Genomic DNA, 17351 nt, shown 5'->3' with positions numbered 1-17351 from the left:
TCTGTAGTCCTCTAGCAGGCAACATTTTCAGTGTTTACAGTGTCTGCACTAGGGCTGCAAGATTAGGGCTGTTGTGAGGTTATTACAGGTGATCAAAATGTTGCAAACTTGGGAAAGGAGGAGGAACACTCATTCCATTAGGATGCTGAATCTCTTCAGTGAGACATTGATTGAACTGAAGAGCCCCCCTTGCTGTCTTTGAGAGTTTGGGTTTAGAAACTTATAGTAAATAACGAAGATGATTTGCCTGGTGTAGTAGTCGTTATTGGTATAAGTTCAGAATGAAGAGGAAAGTAGATCATTTGCAAGTACCAGCCACGGAATTATTTAAATTTTCTAGAAATATTTTGTCTACAAATCAAACAGTTGCACTTAAAAGTAGGATTAGAAATTCTCTCTTCTATTCTCAGCTTTTACTGTTCATCTCTTGATAACACGATAGTAGTCCTTTCATGGGGAAAAAACTTTTATTCATGACAGAAACTGGAAAACAACAACAACAACAAAGCCATACTATTGAGTACCAAAATACTGAAATAAAAGAGCAGGACTAGGAAATACTAAATCAAGAGCTCAGTACCTTCTCTAGTGAAATATAGATTGTGGTTATTCATTCTGTTTTTATATAGCAAAATGCTGGTCAATCTTGTTAAGAGTGAACAGATCTAAGTAACTGGTAAATGAGGCAAAAAAAACTCCACTACACAGGCTTGCTATACTATTTCCTTTTTAATCCTTAGAAGTGCTAGAGAACTGTGACTCTTGGGATGTTATTTACAAACAAAAGCCTGCTGCTTCATACCTAGGTAGAGCATGTTACACCAAGCTATTTGTGTTGTCCCTGATACTGTCTAGGTTAATGTTTTGGAGTACTCTTGAGGAAAAATAATTTAATGGGGGTTTCCAGGGGTAAGTGAACATTTCTAAAGAAACATAGTTAAAATGTAGATCTCTTGAATGTGGTACCTTAGTTTGGTCAATGCAGACTTGGAGCTGATAGGTCTGAGTTCAGTACAATTTTCACTTTGGTTTTGCAGTTCCCTTGTAATAACCTTTTTGATGCCATTATTAAAGCTCTTATGCTAATATACTAGATCACTTTGCATTTGAGTTCTTGTCATCTATAAAAATACTATGGAGAGCAAATCCCTGCTTTCAGGATTCGCTTTTTTAGAAGAGGCTGCATGTCTCTAGCTCTCCAGGGTTTCTCCCTGTTGAGGCACAGACAGGTTGCCCACCTTGAAGCCTGCTGTCAGTGACATGTTGCTCCCGTTTTGGTTCCTCTTTGATGTTTGCCAGGGAGTGAGTCAATAGCACTTGCTCTTGCCTTTGCCAACTCTTGTTTTTCTGTCATGTTAGGAAAACAAGAGTAGGATGAGGCAGGAGAATTGACACGTTTTCGTATCAACTTCCCCAATCTCTTGCTCCTCATGGTACTTGTTTTCTTCAAAGAATTTAGCAGCGTGGTAGGTGTCACTGCTCAGTGAAGTCTTCTTGAGGCAAAGCAGAATCATTTTTTGCTTTCGTGCCTCACACCCTGAGGTGACTCTGGCACTCCCATTGTTATGTGTTTTCCCTGTCTTCAGCCGTGCTGCTTGGCTGGGCTCAAGACCTAGTTCTGTGGTTCTAGGTGTCATACATTAGCTTTGTGTTTCAAAGTTAAGTTCAGTGTGGCATGCTGCCCAGTTTAGTTGTCATCTTCAGCGCTGTTAGTTATTGTTAGCTCTTTTGTATTTCTTCCTGGTATTTGTAGTGAGGATTATGGCACCCTCAGGTTTTTGGGCACGTCATGACTGGGACTATTGAGTCGTGCCTTTTACTTGGGACTGCAAGTGTCAGTTGTCCACTGCATCTGCTAGAAAGGCTGAATGACATACACTCGAGGCTATTGTCATGCTCCAGAAGCAGCAGTGACACATGGTTCTTTATCAAAGAGGCAGGGATCCTTCTAATCCTTCCACCTCTGCAGTGGTAGGCTGGACTCAATATGGTCCTCTACAGCACAGAAACTCCTCTGTCAGACTGCATTGGCAGAGTGTCCCAGAGCACTGCTTATGGGAGTTACCACTCAATTCAGATAAATCCATCAGAGAGTTATTTTAAAATGATGATTCCTACTGGCAAATATCTTATTATAAAGCTACTGGTTAGAACATGTTTAATAAAGCAATTGGAAGTGAATATTAAGGGTGCTATTATTTGGTTTTGAATTAATGGTCAGAATGTATTTGTGCTCAAGACATTTGTTGTATTTTCCAGTCTGATTTTTGGTCTGTAAGAGACTGCCAGTCATATTCTGCATAGTCTTTGATTAAAATCTGTCCCAAAGCCAGTCATTTTAAGTTGAGTAACTCTAAAGGAAGTAATAATGTTAAACGATGAGTGCTGCTCACAAGCAAAACTGAAGCATTCCATTTATTCCAGTTCACTGAGAGGTGTCAGTATTGCCAGATAAGTCAAATTTCTTCCCCCTACAGAATGTTCTGAGTTATTCTCTTTAGTTATGCGGGGTGGGTACGTGAGACCGTGGTTTAACTAACATAAATTGTATGAATTTGAAGAACATCTGTAGTAGCTGAGATGAGTTCCAGTGCAAGAATGACTTTCTGTGTTTCACTATAGTAAAATTTAACAGCCATCAGTTTGTTTCCCCATCACTATTTCCTGGTTCTGCCTTTCCCTCTCTATTTTCCTTTTAATTACCAGACGCCCCAGAATTACAGGCTGCTACAGAAGTCTGATTCCAGCAATTTCCATTGGCTGGGCCCTGATTATGCTATAAATTGTCTGAAGTTTTGAGAAATGATCTGTAATCCAGTGAGCAGTCGTGAGGAAATTGAAGGTCTTGTCTATCAGGCTTGCTGGCTTCCAAACTCATATTTACTGTAGTGGATATTATATTTGTAGATGGATTGCAGGTTTGGCCTTATCATGAAAGGGCCTGCAAAGAGCAGTATTTTGGAGCTGTTGGGTGCAAGGCAAGAAGGCTGAGTCAGAAGTAGCTGAAGCAATGCCTAAGCTGATTTTGTCATCCTGAAGTAAAAAAAATAAGAAACAGTGGCTGAAGAGAGAACTTCACCTTAAGGGAAAGATTCATCTAATTCTGAGGTGAACAAGTCTTGAAGAAAAGATTTGGAGCTCATAATAGTGGAATTGAGCAGAAGTCAAACTTGTCCTGTTCTGACCCACCTCTGTCCACTGCTGGGTGTCAAAGCTCTTAATCGAGTGTTCAAACAAGTTTTTCACACCAGTGGACTTTCTCACTTTGAGCTGACAAGCCCAATAGAAGGAAATACCTTAACATGTATAGGAAGTGGTGATTATTAGGAAAGTGAATCAGAGGTTAAATATCATTTTGGGGCTACTGTAGCCCCAAGGAAATATTTAATGTAAAGGGCTAAGGATTTCCATGGCATGTAAAGTTCCATGCACTGAGTAATGTTTGTGCTAGGTAGCACAGATATCTCTGTCTAAGCAGATAAGATAAAGATATCCCAAGAAATGTTTAAAAGCATGACTGTACATACTTAAAGGAAGAATTATTTTGCAGGAAGGTTTCATGTTTGTTTAATATATTAAAAAATTAGTATATTTATAAATTATTCATATTCTTAGATTAGCTCATTTGGAAGCTGATTCTACCACAAAGAAAGCATCTACTTTTGCAGATCATAAATTGTATATCATATTTTTTGAATCATATGTAATATTTGTAATCTATGAACTGATTTAAAAGGTCAGAAGTAATTAAAAAGATTCTGTATTCTAGGTAGGTGTACTTCGAGTTCTCTTTGGTAATAATCTGTATTTGCAGTATAGGCTCAGTATTCAGAAAATTACATATAAGCTGTCCCTGTCCTAGTTTTAAAATGTCTTACTAGATCCCGTACCATGCTGTCTCAGGCCAGATCACTTTTTTTTTTATCCTTAAGAACATGTTAAGCTAATGCAGCCTGTTTCCTCAGACATCAGTTGAAGTGTAGAGTCAGCTGTAGGCACATTGGACAACACTGACACATTCTCAGAAATTTCCATTATTACTGCTTTATGTTAAAAATGTAAAGCATAATGTCTAGAAAGGTTCAAGGCAGGCAGAAATTGGAAACCAGTAGTACTGTGAGGCAAAGGCACTTGTCCTCTGTAATTAATTTTATTGCTGATGTTCATGGAATCATAGAATGGCCTGGGTTGAAAAGGACCTTTAAAGATCATCTAGTTTCAACAACCCTGCTCTGGGCAGGGTTGCCAACCACTAGAGCAGGCTGCCCAGAGCCGTGTTAACTGTTACTTCTGTAGCTGATGGACATCCCCTGTCTGAAATAAGGTGAGGCCCCAGCTAGACAGTCTGACAGAGATTTTCTTTTTACAAATTCAGGGGAACTCCATGTAGATTCACAGATTTGTCTGAGCATGTCAAACTGCTGGATCCAGACCTTATATATGTTAGCAGGAGTTGGCAATCTGTAGTGGGATTGGATAAGACAGGACCTCAAACAATCTGTTTTAGATAATAGTCTTGGGAATGCTACTTGTAGTAACCTACTTGGGTATTCAGCTTATTTCTTAAATTAATGGTGTTTTGTTAGAACATTTTACTGTTTGTTCCTGTGTCTTAATATTTCTTGTATTTTGGAGTAGAAGTTCAATTCGGAAGCTGCTGTAAGCTCAAATATGATAGCAAAATAAGCAGAAAAAAACCCCACACAAAACAAAAAAAAAAATACAACACATTTACATTTATTTCCTTTTAATGCTTTATAAGGCATTATTTCAGTCTCCCTTTTAAACTGAAACATTGTTTTGCCCAAACAGGAGATAAGCCAGAAATGAGTTTTAAAATGTTGGTTCAGATAGAATAGTGTAATTCCAAATATTCCCACTATCAATTGGGCATTAGTGAATGTACATACAATGAAAGCACCTCTAGGCACCAGAATAAATGCTGTTTTTCACTGAAATAGGTATTTCTTTTGTGCAGAATTTGGAATGTTTCTAAAAAAACCATGCACTCATGCACTTTAAACTGATGCAAGTGGTCTTGTTGAATTAATACTGGAAGAACGGTTTGTTTGCAAGCAAAATTGATAACACTGGGTTTAAAATGGTGTTAGTATGCAGGGCTTATGTGAAGGGTATATGCAGGGCAAGTGAATTTCCAGTGTTTATCAAATCACATGGCTACCTGCCACAACTGATCACGTGCATATTCTGACTGCCTGGTAGCAGGTGTAAGTTAAAATTTACTTGCAGTTCCTTGACTACATGTTATTAACATCTCTTTTTCTTAATCTGACATAGTGTTCGGACAGATGAGATTGGACATTGACTAGGCATAGGAAAAATGAATGATACTTCCCCAGCCTTTTTCACTGCTGGCACCTGGAAGAAACCTCCAAACTGTTGTCACAGTTCACAGACGTTTGTAGTAGCGTTTACTTCTCCTTTACACAGTTTGTTTACAAAATTCATGCTGCAATTAAGTGTTGTTTATGGCATTTGAAATTACTTCCACTGCAGTCATCTTACTCCTTAAAACTCATTTACCTGCTGGACTTGAGTACAGGCACAAAGGATGTATGCCCTAGAGTAATCAGAGTCAGGCTAAGGCACTTCTCTTGCAGAGACAGGGTCACAGCTTGGATGGTACCTCTGTCTCCTCAGACTTGGCGCAAAGCAGGCAGCCTGATGGTGTTGGCCAGAACCACCTCTTTTCCTGTGGGAACATAATACCAGAGCTTACAATGGCTCGGGATTCGCTTGAACCCAGATGTCTGACATCCAGACTGGATGCAGTCCAGACTGTCAAGGTTCCTTCTGCACATCTGGCAAAGCTAGTTACAGTTCAGTTTATATTTTCAAGACTGTTTAAGCAGCAGCGTACCATTAAGTGACTTATTTCGTAGTAAAATCTTAGACTTCAAGTAACGAAGCATTATGAGAAAATTTGGTGTCCAGTTGAATATAGACCCTGATGTTACCTTCTTGAGTAAATAATTAAGTTCACAATGAAAAATACCACTGAAGAGAAAACAGTTACTGTTGAAGTCACAATGTAAGGAACACACAAATGAAAAATGAACTGCATGCATATTTTTGAAAAATACATAATAGGGTTATATTTGGAAAATATTGTTCTTTCTGAAGTGTTATACAGGCATTTTTATTTTAAAAGTTGTATGTTGTTACTGAAATCTGATTGTCCCAGGAGTGAAGAATAGCAGGCAGTTGATACACAAAAGAGCAGCAGAAGAGCTTTGACCAAAAGTACAATGGCAATTCCTGATCTTAGAAATGGGTTTGGGATGTTTGGATCATCTATAGAGCAAGCGGTCTTACACCTTATCCTAGAGGTCTTATTGGAGGAAAACAAAAATAGCCCCTTTAAAAACAAACAAAACAACCCCAAACCCCCAAATCCTAACACATAGTACTTGCTTTACAGATTGAAGGTGTGATAGAAACATAGTTATTGGCTTCTTCTCAAAGTGATAGAGTGATGTTTACAGCCTTTAAGAAGTACTTTGAGATAGGTTTGCTTCTTGGAACACTGCAGAGTTCAGATGACATACACAGAAATGTTTGAAGATATGTCTTGGGAATAGCATATGAGGTGTTTGTTGAATGCTCTTAACTCCTCATGAGTTGGATTAAATAAGGATGAATTAAGGTGCAGTTATGGATGCTTTCTTGTGTTACTTTGAACAGTCTTCACAGTGGTTTTAATGGGATTTACATCAGTTTGTGATTCATCAGATCAGGATGTGAATGCAGAATTTACTGCTTCCAGTCTCCAGGCTGATTCAGTAGCTCTTTCTCTTAGTGTAGAAAGATTATACATTCAGAATTTCCTAGATAAAGTTACTGGGATTATTTATTTAGCAAATAGAAGTGTGGGAGTCCGTCTGTCAGGGCTTATTCCTCAGTATTTCTATACCCAAAAGGATCCCCAAACTGGATTTTCTGCTAAAGTTCAGTTTTAATTGCTGAAGATTCAGGAAATTGCATAGTTGGCCTGAAGTCTCCCCTTTCCTCTATAAACCACTTCCTGTTTGGAAGAAGCTGAGTTCACAAATGTGAAAGTTATGAGAATAGAATATCTACCATTCTGTACTGCAGTGTGAGGGGAAAAATATGCATTTGTTACAGAGCATGATGTCTAGTACATAGCCTGCAACAACTTGGATCTGCCAAAAATTTGTGATGAGACCTTTTAAGGAATACAGTCTTTGTAGATAGTGTAGTCTAAGTTAATAATTTGATTTTAATAACTAGCTCAGTTTTGGAATTCAGCATCTGGATATAAAACGCTTAATATTTTTGCTGAATAATATTTTCTAAAATTAATTCTTCTTGCAGTTTTTGCGGCATTAAGCATCTACTAGTGTGGCATCACAGTGTGATATTGGGCTCACCCTTTGAGCAATACCATTTTGGCTTGGTGTCACTTTTAATGGCTGTGAATCATATAGTTTTGGAACAGGTCTTTGAACAGCTTGTTTGTCCTATACCAAGAGTATCTCTTTCTTTCTTACCGCATCTACTTAAAAATGGTGGGAAAGAACTCCATAAGTAAGGCAATGATATTTTTATTCTTTTCTCATAGTGTTGTTTTTAGGTATTTATTCCTGCTCTCACTAAAGTCACTGGAAGAGAGCTGGTTCATGCATTTTCTTTTGACTTATAGCTGTGGATTTCTTAACAGAAATAAATGATAGTCAAATGTTATGTTAGCTTTTTTAATATGAGTTTTATGTTGTCTTTTGCAAGTTTTTATTTTCTTCTTTTCTTCCTTAAGCATGGAGTTATTGCTACGGAAGATGAAGAGTATTTTATTGAGCCTTTAAGGAATATAACTGATAATTCCAGTGACTTTAATTATGAGAATGGTCATCCTCATGTTATATACAAAAAGTCTATCATGTACCAGCAACACCTATATGATCATGGTCACTGTGGAGTCTCAGGTAAATGAGTATGAGTATCAGTTGTGTTTTCATTGCTTTTAAAATATATTAACTTAAGTTGCATTTTAAGGTCTTTCTTGGTTCACAGGTAAGGTACAACGTAGCAATAGGAATCCTCCTTTTGGGTGATACAATGTGCCCTGACAAAAAGTAGCTTTGCCTTTTTTTTCGGATTCACATCAAGAATATAGTGTCCATGTAAAAACACAGCACGGGGAGTAAGTCTTGTTTTATCCCTATATTGTGTACACTGGTAGTGATGAGCACAGGCTTCCTGTGCTCAGTGCACTGTAAATTTACTTTGTTTCCCATCTGGAAGGCATGACCTGAGTGACTGTGTTACAGCTCAGTGTGTAGTAAGTGTTCCATCTCATTTGAGAAATCTTGATGTGTAGTATGTTAGTATTGTGATTACTAATACACCTGGAACTGGAGTCCATACCTTTCTCATTACGTTTATGGTGTTTTGATACTAACTTTTGGTTTAGTGGGTTAATGTTATTCCATGATAGTTGAGAATGTGATTTAAAGGTCCTTTACAGGATGGATCATATAGTTTTGATTGAGATTTTTTTCTTCCAAAGCACAGTTTCAACACCTACAAAAACACTTTAGTGTTTTAGTACTCTTAGTTTTGAAATGATTTTCATTTCCTTAAAGTGATGCAGAAAACTAATTTTTTGAGGAGAGCTTTGAGTAAATCTGACCGATTGTTTTAGATTTATAGCACCAATATATATATATAAGCAGAAAAATGTTCTAACCTTGTCATTTATGTATATCTTGTTCTTAAAACTACAGTCCTGGACAGTAGTATTCCATGAGGTTCAGTGCACAGGACAGGCTGGCAAATACTAATCTTAAAATAGTATCACTGTTCAGCTGCTTCTTTTAGAAATTGTAACTTTGACTTGCACTAGCTGACTAAACTGTCTATTTTTTTGAGATTTTTTTCCTGAGTGGTTCTAACTGTATTTAGACTCATAGCAAATGTTAAACTTTATGTAAGTAACTTTGTTTTAGTTTTGGAAGCATTATTTGGTGTACATGCTTCTAATGATGATGAAACAAGTCTTCTAATGACTACTGTGTGCTGACTGTAAAATGAGAGAACTAATATGTGTGGATGCTCCAGTTTATGCATTTTAAAGTAGACATCTGTGAAGCATCCGTCTTTTTCTTTCATTTTATAGGGTATGCTGTCACATAAGCCTCCTGAAATAAGTGGAAGGATTGTAAAATGTACTACAATGCAATTTTTACAATTTTAATATCTCTAGAAAAAGAATGGATCATGCAGATGTTATCTTCTATTCATATACCTGTTCAGTATCATGGAAGTGGTGAGGATTTTGTGCTGATAGAGACAAAGTATTGTTTCAGACCCTTCTGAGAAAAATTACAGTAATTGACAAAAAGCGAGGCAGGGAGTTTGGTGAAAGGATGATCAAAATTTGTTGGGATGATCAAGTGATGGACCGCTTCATAGTAGATAGTAGAACTGTGGTGACCAGTACAAGAATAGAACTGGGGAGGTAGGAGTAAAAATAGTTCTCTATTCGGCAGGTAGTTTAGGTTCAGATAAGAATATGGGATAGAATAGTGTCTGGTTTTCATAACCTGCGTTAGATTTTTAAGTAGTTAGACATAAGAACATTTTAAAAATAAGAAATATTAAATTAATATTTCATGTGTATATTGTCACCAACTTAACTATGTTTTGTTAAATGTAACCAAAATCATTAAGACCTTGCTAAGAAGTTGAGCAACTTCAAATTCTAATTGCTTCAGAGGGATTTGAGGCCACTGGGTTATCCTGCAGAATGCTTTGTAGAATCAGCCTCTAGAAGAGTTAAGCTTTTGATTTCCATTTTCATTCTTCTGTGTCCAAAACCAGTAACATCATCTAAGTGGTTTTCCGAAGAAAGGTATCTTAAAGCCATGGAGTAGGCAGGTATAACTATGATGTCAAATGGAATTTATTTGATAGCTTAGAATTACAATGTTAACATAAATGTTTAGATGGCATGCTAAAATTCTTCATTATTACTTTTGCGATAAAAATATATTATGGACCTGTGATATGCTTTTTTGTCTGCATAGCTTATTTAAATGTTTATTTTAAACTGATGTGCAATAGCATGCACTATGTTAAGCTTGCAAAGTACTTATGGTCCATTTTTTTTTTGCAATTGCACAATTTTAAGGAATATGCTTTTCTACAGAAAAGCTGTATACTTGTATTTTTGTCTGGAGTTGAAGTTCTGTTTTGTTGCAAGTATAAATAAATTTTTTTAACCTGCTTTAGTTACATGAATTTAAAAACAAAATGACTAAAAAATTTGTTGCAGTTATACAGACTGTTTAGATACGATTGAGAAACAATAAAAATTGACATATGAAACCTGAGAAGTGTCAAATTATTTAGGGATGGCACCACTACTACATGTGGTTTCACCTGGTGTTTTTATTCATGCCAAACTTTACAGTGAGCACGTTCTGAAATGAAAAATGCTTGTATATCAGTTAAATGAGGTTATAGCAGTGCATAATGTTTCATTTAAATATTCTCACAGTTGCATCTTAAATAAGTAGTTTCTGTTGCATTTTGAAGTCATCTTCTATTTGTTTTTGTGTGTTGTGTTCCTTCTTCTCTCTTCCCCACCGCATAGCATCCTCACAGGACTGACTTAAAATTTGAGTACCATTGGTACTCTATCTACACACATCTGGATTTCTTTTCAGCTTCAATTTACAATCTAATTTCCTGTGTTTTTTTTGTAATCATTACTGTGGGGTTAATTGTAGTGCTTTTCTGACACCCTCTTCCCCCTTGTTTTCCTTTACTTCCCAATAGCTACACTCAGTGTTAATGCAAGATTAAGTTTTTTTTCAAGCTTTTTTTTTTATTTGTGAATGTGGTGGAAAAATGGCATAATTTGCCACAAAAATCTATCTGCTAAATATACAGCAAACTTTTATGGAAATGTCTTGGCTATTTAAAGAAAATTTAGTCACACCGTTCAGTGCTTTTAAAGTATAACAACATGAGAACCAATTGATTCTGGAGTGTGAGCCTAAGTACTCAGTGTTGTTTCCAACTTGCCCATTACTTTGAGACCAACTGAAGCCTAAGCTTCTCATCTGATAAGGAGAAATGTTTGTTTTCCTGAAATCTCCTGAGACTTTTATTTGAAAGATGCTATCAAGATGAGTCCAGAAGAATCTTTGCTTTTTTTTTTCTCTGAAAGTTTTCAGCATGAGCTCATTGGTTTTCAAATGTTTAGAACAGGTTTGCATCTTTGAGTGAAAAATTATGAATGAATGTGGAAGCAACATTACATTTATAAAGTACTGAGCACTCTAAGAGCATCAGAAGCCCCCAGACAACACCCTCTGCTACTGAAAATAAGCAGTGGATTTTAAAAATTTTACTTCAGAAGTTATCAGAGATAATTATAGGTATTCTTAAGTCACTGCTTAAGTGAGATGAAAATCTTTGAACAAAGTAACTTCAAATTTCCTAGAATAGGGATGAAAACAGTTTAAAGCTTGGTACTGATAGTAGAATCCTCACTGGGCTTTAATACTTGATACTATGTTTTTAGAATGGGTGTAATCTTGTTATAATTTTGTGCACATTGTACTTCGAGGACAATTTCATTACTAGTGTTCTTGTCAAGTACCCAGTTTGTTTGCATTTTTCAATTTTTCTAAAGTAATGCAACTTCTAAAGCCAACACTGTAGACACAAAATATTGTGGGATACTGCAACACTGGGAATGCTGAAGCTTTGTATTCCTGGTTTTGACCTGAATGTACATCCTTTGTCAGGTAGTTACTGCCCTGTGAAATAATTGAGTTTAGGTGGATTGCATAAAGCATTGTTTTTTCACAGATGGTACTGGTCCTATCTCAGCTTACCTTAGTCGAAACAGTTCTGACATCTCTGATATTGCCTACTTGAGCAGTCCTAGTCAATCAGTTAAAAAATATATTAACCTTTTATTGTTCTTAAGTTCATCCATAACTAGCAAGGAAACTTTAGACATTTTGAAATCCTAATTACGTAAAGTCAGCTTAATTATCTATTTTAATAAACTTAAACTTGAGATCTGTGTGGGTCTTTGTGGAAAAGGAATACTTAATATATGTAAAAGTGACAGTTCTGCAGGGAATGGAGGTTCAGATATGCACTGAGGACAGGAATTCAGGTTTTTGCAGATACTTCCATCTGTTTGGATCAGTAGTAACCAAGTTGTTGCATAAAAGCAATGTTTTCAGGGTATTTATGTGAAACGAGTACAAGAATCAATGTATTTGAATAAAAATTAGTGTTAAAAATAACCAAAAATTAACCTATGTTGGATCATTTTGAACTTCCCATTATAGTTAATACATGAGGTAGGTAAAATAGCTTTCTAAAGAGAAAAATAATTTATTTAGTCCAAAATGTGCTAGGTGTTTTATTCTAATTGCCTAATTATGGAGTTTCACAGCAGGAAAAAAAAAGTTGTTTGTTGCGTTATCAATCTGTTTAATTCCTTAGTCTATATTGATGCCTTTTTACCTTAATTTGGAATTTTCTATTTTGATTTTTTCCCCAAAATATTCTAGCTATCCTGTTCTTAAAATTCTGAAATGCTCTCGTGGTTAACTATGACTAATCTTTAGTATTAACATAGATGTACAGGATCAGGCTGAGAGAAGATGATGACTTATTGTCCTAAGCCAAGTTATGGAGAGTCCAGAATATGAAAATTAGATACAAAGTTGTTTTTCTGTTGTATAAGGTATTTTAAAATTAAAAAAATATATAAATTTAAATTTTCCTTGCCTCAAGAAAGACTTGTTTTTAGAAGCTAAAAGATCATAATCTCAACATAAACCAGCTGCATTTGAATGAATTTTACCAGTGACCCCTCTAAAGTGTTTAATTTTTTTGGTTCCTAGAAGACCTCACAAGAAGCAGTAAACCTTGGTGGATGAGTGATGCATCTGCTTTTCCAACTTCACTTCCAGTCAATGACACACTAAGTAGTCACAGTCGACAGAAGAGATCAGTAAGCCTTGAACGGTTTGTGGAGACGCTGGTAGTAGCAGACAAAATGATGGTGGGATATCATGGTCGCAAAGACATTGAGCACTACATTTTGAGTGTAATGAATATTGTAAGTTTCATCCCTCTCTGTACTAATATTAACATGCATGTTCTGAAATCATAAAGCATCTGTACTGGCATAGTAACGTCTTAATTATGCATCAGGTTGCAGGAATTAATAATTAAAATATGGCGAAAGTTAGCATGGCAGGGAAAAATGCTTTACTGTTTCTGCTAAGAAGTATGCTGTGATCACTTACATTGTCTTTCATGTGGTTACATTCAGATTAATTTCAAACTATACGGTTTCATTCTGTTTAAATCAACAGTCTAAATGCTCCGTATGTTGGATGGTTTATGAAACAAGTTATAAACATTTTTTTTGGCTGAAAAGTCTGACAGAAGTAGTATATTTGTCTTACTGAATGGTCACTTGTTGATTGAAAAATATCTTATGCAGGTGATGGTGATAACTAACATTAGGGAATTAAAATGAGCAGGAGATTAGTTTAATTTTTAACCATTTAGGAAATGCATAGTGTTTCTTGTCTGACTTTGTGCCTTTTCTTATTTTCTGGAGGTCAGGTTGCCAAACTTTATCGTGATTCCAGTCTAGGAAACGTTGTGAATATAATAGTGACACGTTTAATTGTCCTCACTGAAGATCAGGTAAGAGTTGTTGCACTTCAGCTTTATATCCCTGAAATACAAGTTACGCTACTGTGTAATATATATTTCATTTAATTATTGCTTGAAATGACTGCATCTGAATATAAAACCTGTCTTGTAATCTTTCACTACTTTAATCAAGATGAAGACAGTTCAAAGGAATATTTCCCTCATATTATCCCAGAGATATCTGTTCTTTACTTCAGGTGAATATTTTATTACACCTTTGGGGATGTCAGCTTTGTTTTTAGACCTATATATCAATATTCAGATTTTATTTATTTATGTATTGGTATTGACGTAGTAATTATTTAAGTTGGAGCAGAAGGAATGCCTGTTCAATAATGTGCAACTGAACTTGGGGTCAGATTTTACAGAGATAAAATTTGGCAAGAAGATTTTATTCCTAGAAAGCACTGCTTCTAATTATAGTCCCGCTTTAGTCTTCAAAAGGCTTAACAACTGACCTTAGTAATTTGTTTGGAACATTTCTGGTATGCATGTTGTATTGCAGCCAAACTTGGAGATAAACCACCATGCAGACAAGTCCCTCGATAGCTTCTGTAAGTGGCAGAAATCCATTCTCTCCCACCAAAGTGATGGAAACACCATTCCAGAAAATGGGATTGCCCACCATGATAATGCGGTTCTTATTACTAGGTATGGTTATTACAAGTATTGTGTTTATTTTTATTTTATTTCTGTAGCTTTCTTGTTCTTACTTTTATATAGAGGTTAGTTTTAAAGTAATATATTTAGTAGGTAACCTTATGAGTAGAAGAATTAATATATGGTGTGTCTTTAAATATATCAGACTATTAAAGTATAGATTAAGAAGTTGGTAAAGTAAGATACACAAATTACTTTTTTCTGCTGTTATTTTCACTACATAATTGCCAATGCAAAGTATTCCAGTAGAACAGATGGATCTTATTGAATATTTTATGTTTTTATAATTGAGAAGAATGCTTAAAATTCTGGAGAACAAAACAGCATGGAAAATGTTTTGTTAACCATATATAATGTTTTTTATAAGAATTTCAAGGCAGAACCTCACCTACTATAATAGTATTTTTCTTCTGAAACAGCACTTTATTGCAGATTCAGGCAATGTGAGAATATGCTTTGTAGTTGTTTTGGTTTATTGTGCTTAATCAAGATGAGAACTGACAGCTTTAATAGGTGGTTTCAAAGCCTGCATATGTGCATATTTGCTTGCTTCTATACCACCATTACTGTGATAGATTCAAAAAGGCCTTGTGCTTAATCTATCTAAAATCTTGCAGTCCTGGGAAAATATTGCTGTTCATCCTCTGCAGTTATGGGTAGGCAATTGCACTTTATTGGCAGATCTGTTTCTCTATTGTTTAAGAACAGTATTTATTCTTTTCTCTTTTATGTAAATAGCAGCAGGTGCAGCAGCACTAATTTGGATTAGGAACCTTTTATTATAATTTGTGCTTTCCCAGTCAAATTCTGTACTGCTCTGTATGTGGCCTGTTTTTGGAATCATTGTATTCCCTGCAGAAATCTTTAAAACAGTGATTAAAATAATTGATCTCTCCTGGGTTTTCCATAACAGGTGTAATAGTGGCTGGATTTGGGGGGGATGTGTAGTGTTTTTTGTGTTGTTTTTGTTTAAGGAACAATGTTTTTTTGTTAGTGGAAAGACAGGTTAATGAATCTGTTCCAGAGGTTTTTGGTTTCATATTTCAAATACTATTGTTACATGTGGACATTAATACTTCATAATAAGAAAACTCAAGTTTCTAATTTAAAAAAGAATGAAATTCAAAGTAAAACAGTTCTTTTATTTAGAAAAACCTTGATTTTTCACAAAAACATTTGTTTATAATCAGTTTTTTTTTGCATGCAGGTAGTTCCTTTACTAGGGCAGCTCGCATATGTGAAATTAAGTACCCCTTTAGAGCTGTGTTACGCATCAGGTTTTACTGGCATAATTTAGACAGTGAGTGAAGACGTGTAATTGGTAGGTGGTACGGTTCAGTCATTTGAACCCCCCCCCAGTGTGTATGTATGAGCAGTGTTGGCAGCACTACATTTTTACTGTTATGACTGAATAATGTGACATTTTGTTAGTGTTACTCTGGCACTGCAAAGCAGAATTGCGTATTTTCTTTCACTGGTACTTTAATATGGTTTATTGCTGTATGTTCTGTATTGGCTTCCCCGTCCTGGTTGGATGATCACAGTCATGAACAGTTTGGAGTCTCAGATGAAGGCCTACGTCAGTGCTAACTTGCAGGCCTTTAACTGCAAAAGGAGCCAGTTTCCAGAGAACATGAAAAATTCCCATTGAAAATAACGACTCAGCAACAAGTAGTGAATATTAAGGTCTTACTGAGCTTATTAATTATCCAAGTACGCTGCGGAGTTTCTGAAGGACTTGTGTATACTATCTTATAAAAAAGGACGTAAGATTTTAAAATAAATAAAAACTTTACACTTCCAAGTACACACACACATTTTAAATGAGTGTAGTATCAGCAGGCTGTTTATACTTACCTTCATAAAGCATTGCTAAACTTTTAAATTCAGTAATCCCAAAGACTACATTTATAATCTTGAATGGATTAGTCAGGCTTTTACTGAAACTGCTAGCTATCCTGGCTAACAAATTGTACCAGCATATGTGAAAATGGATTTGAGGGGAGAGGGGAGGTGGGAATGAGTAAAGGTATTTATAATAACTTAAGAAATGTAATTCTAAATTAATTACTGAAATAGCATTGTGATTGTTTTCATCGTTTTGGGTATCTCATCTGATGAACCAGTTCATGTATTATAAGGAAGAGAGAAGTGTATAGCTACAGTGCTTTGAACTCCTGAGGTGTTGGAGTTCTAACCAAATATAAGGTTACTTTTTAGGTGCTATAACAGTGTTTCAAAAGCACTTTCCTGCATCTTTGCCATTGATGCAGCTCTCTGCTTTTTATGAGAACAATTAATGGGAACATTTTTTGATACTGTTGTCAGCAGAAGCATCTTCCTTCAGTTTCACTGGGGAGCTTCTGAGCATTAGAGGTTCTCTCCCTTAGAGGTTAGGAAGAAGTTCTTCACTCAGAGGGTGGTGAAGCACTGAAACAGGTTTCCCAGAGAGGTTGTGGATGCCCCATCCCTGGAGGTGTTCAAGGCCAGGTTGGACAAGACCCTGGGCAACCTGATCTAGTGGGTGGTGTCCCTGCCATAGGCAGGGGGATTGGAACCAGATGATTCTTGATGTCCATTTCAACCCAGGTCATTCTATGATTCTATGATGATCCCAGAAATTGGAGAGAGTTACCAGCTTCTTGTAATGTGGTAGATAATAGGCCTTATGTAGGGTATTTACTGGAGGGTCTCGGGACCCTGGGGACTTTGTATAATATGAATAGCAATTACACAGAACAAGGATAATACTTCTGTGCATGTTATTTTTGTTTCACCTTCCTTTATCCACTTACTTCAGAATGTTTTGTTCATATTTTCTGCGTCTTAAGTGTTTAGCCTTATTTCAGGATAAGACTGTGATTTAACTTAGGTTCTAAAACAGTGAGAGCTGGTTTTGTGATAGCGTTCACCTGTAGAAATTTCACCTTGAGTTTTTTTTTTTTTCT

The 17351-nt window shown here is 36.0% G+C and overlaps 1 protein-coding gene across 7 annotated transcripts in view; it reads left to right on the top strand.

The window, feature by feature from the left end:
• Positions 1-17351, top strand: part of ADAMTS6 (ADAM metallopeptidase with thrombospondin type 1 motif 6) — a 157799-nt gene that overhangs the window by 7178 nt on the left and 133270 nt on the right. For 5 of the 7 annotated variants that reach the window (XM_040540686.1, XM_040540681.1, XM_040540682.1 and 2 more), the window contains 4 exons: positions 7796-7964; positions 12918-13135; positions 13651-13734; positions 14249-14394. In XM_040540686.1, the coding sequence (XP_040396620.1) occupies positions 7796-7964; positions 12918-13135; positions 13651-13734; positions 14249-14394 (617 nt within the window). The remainder of the gene's footprint in view (positions 1-7795; positions 7965-12917; positions 13136-13650; positions 13735-14248; positions 14395-17351) is intronic. The other 2 variants (XM_040540685.1, XM_040540688.1) reach the window with 2 other exon arrangements.

Source organism: Cygnus olor, chromosome Z (genome assembly GCF_009769625.2).
Source record: "Cygnus olor isolate bCygOlo1 chromosome Z, bCygOlo1.pri.v2, whole genome shotgun sequence".
Lineage (NCBI taxonomy): Eukaryota > Metazoa > Chordata > Aves > Anseriformes > Anatidae > Cygnus > Cygnus olor.
The sequence above is the reverse complement of the archived record's forward strand: the minus strand, read 5'-3'. Positions and strand labels throughout refer to the sequence as shown.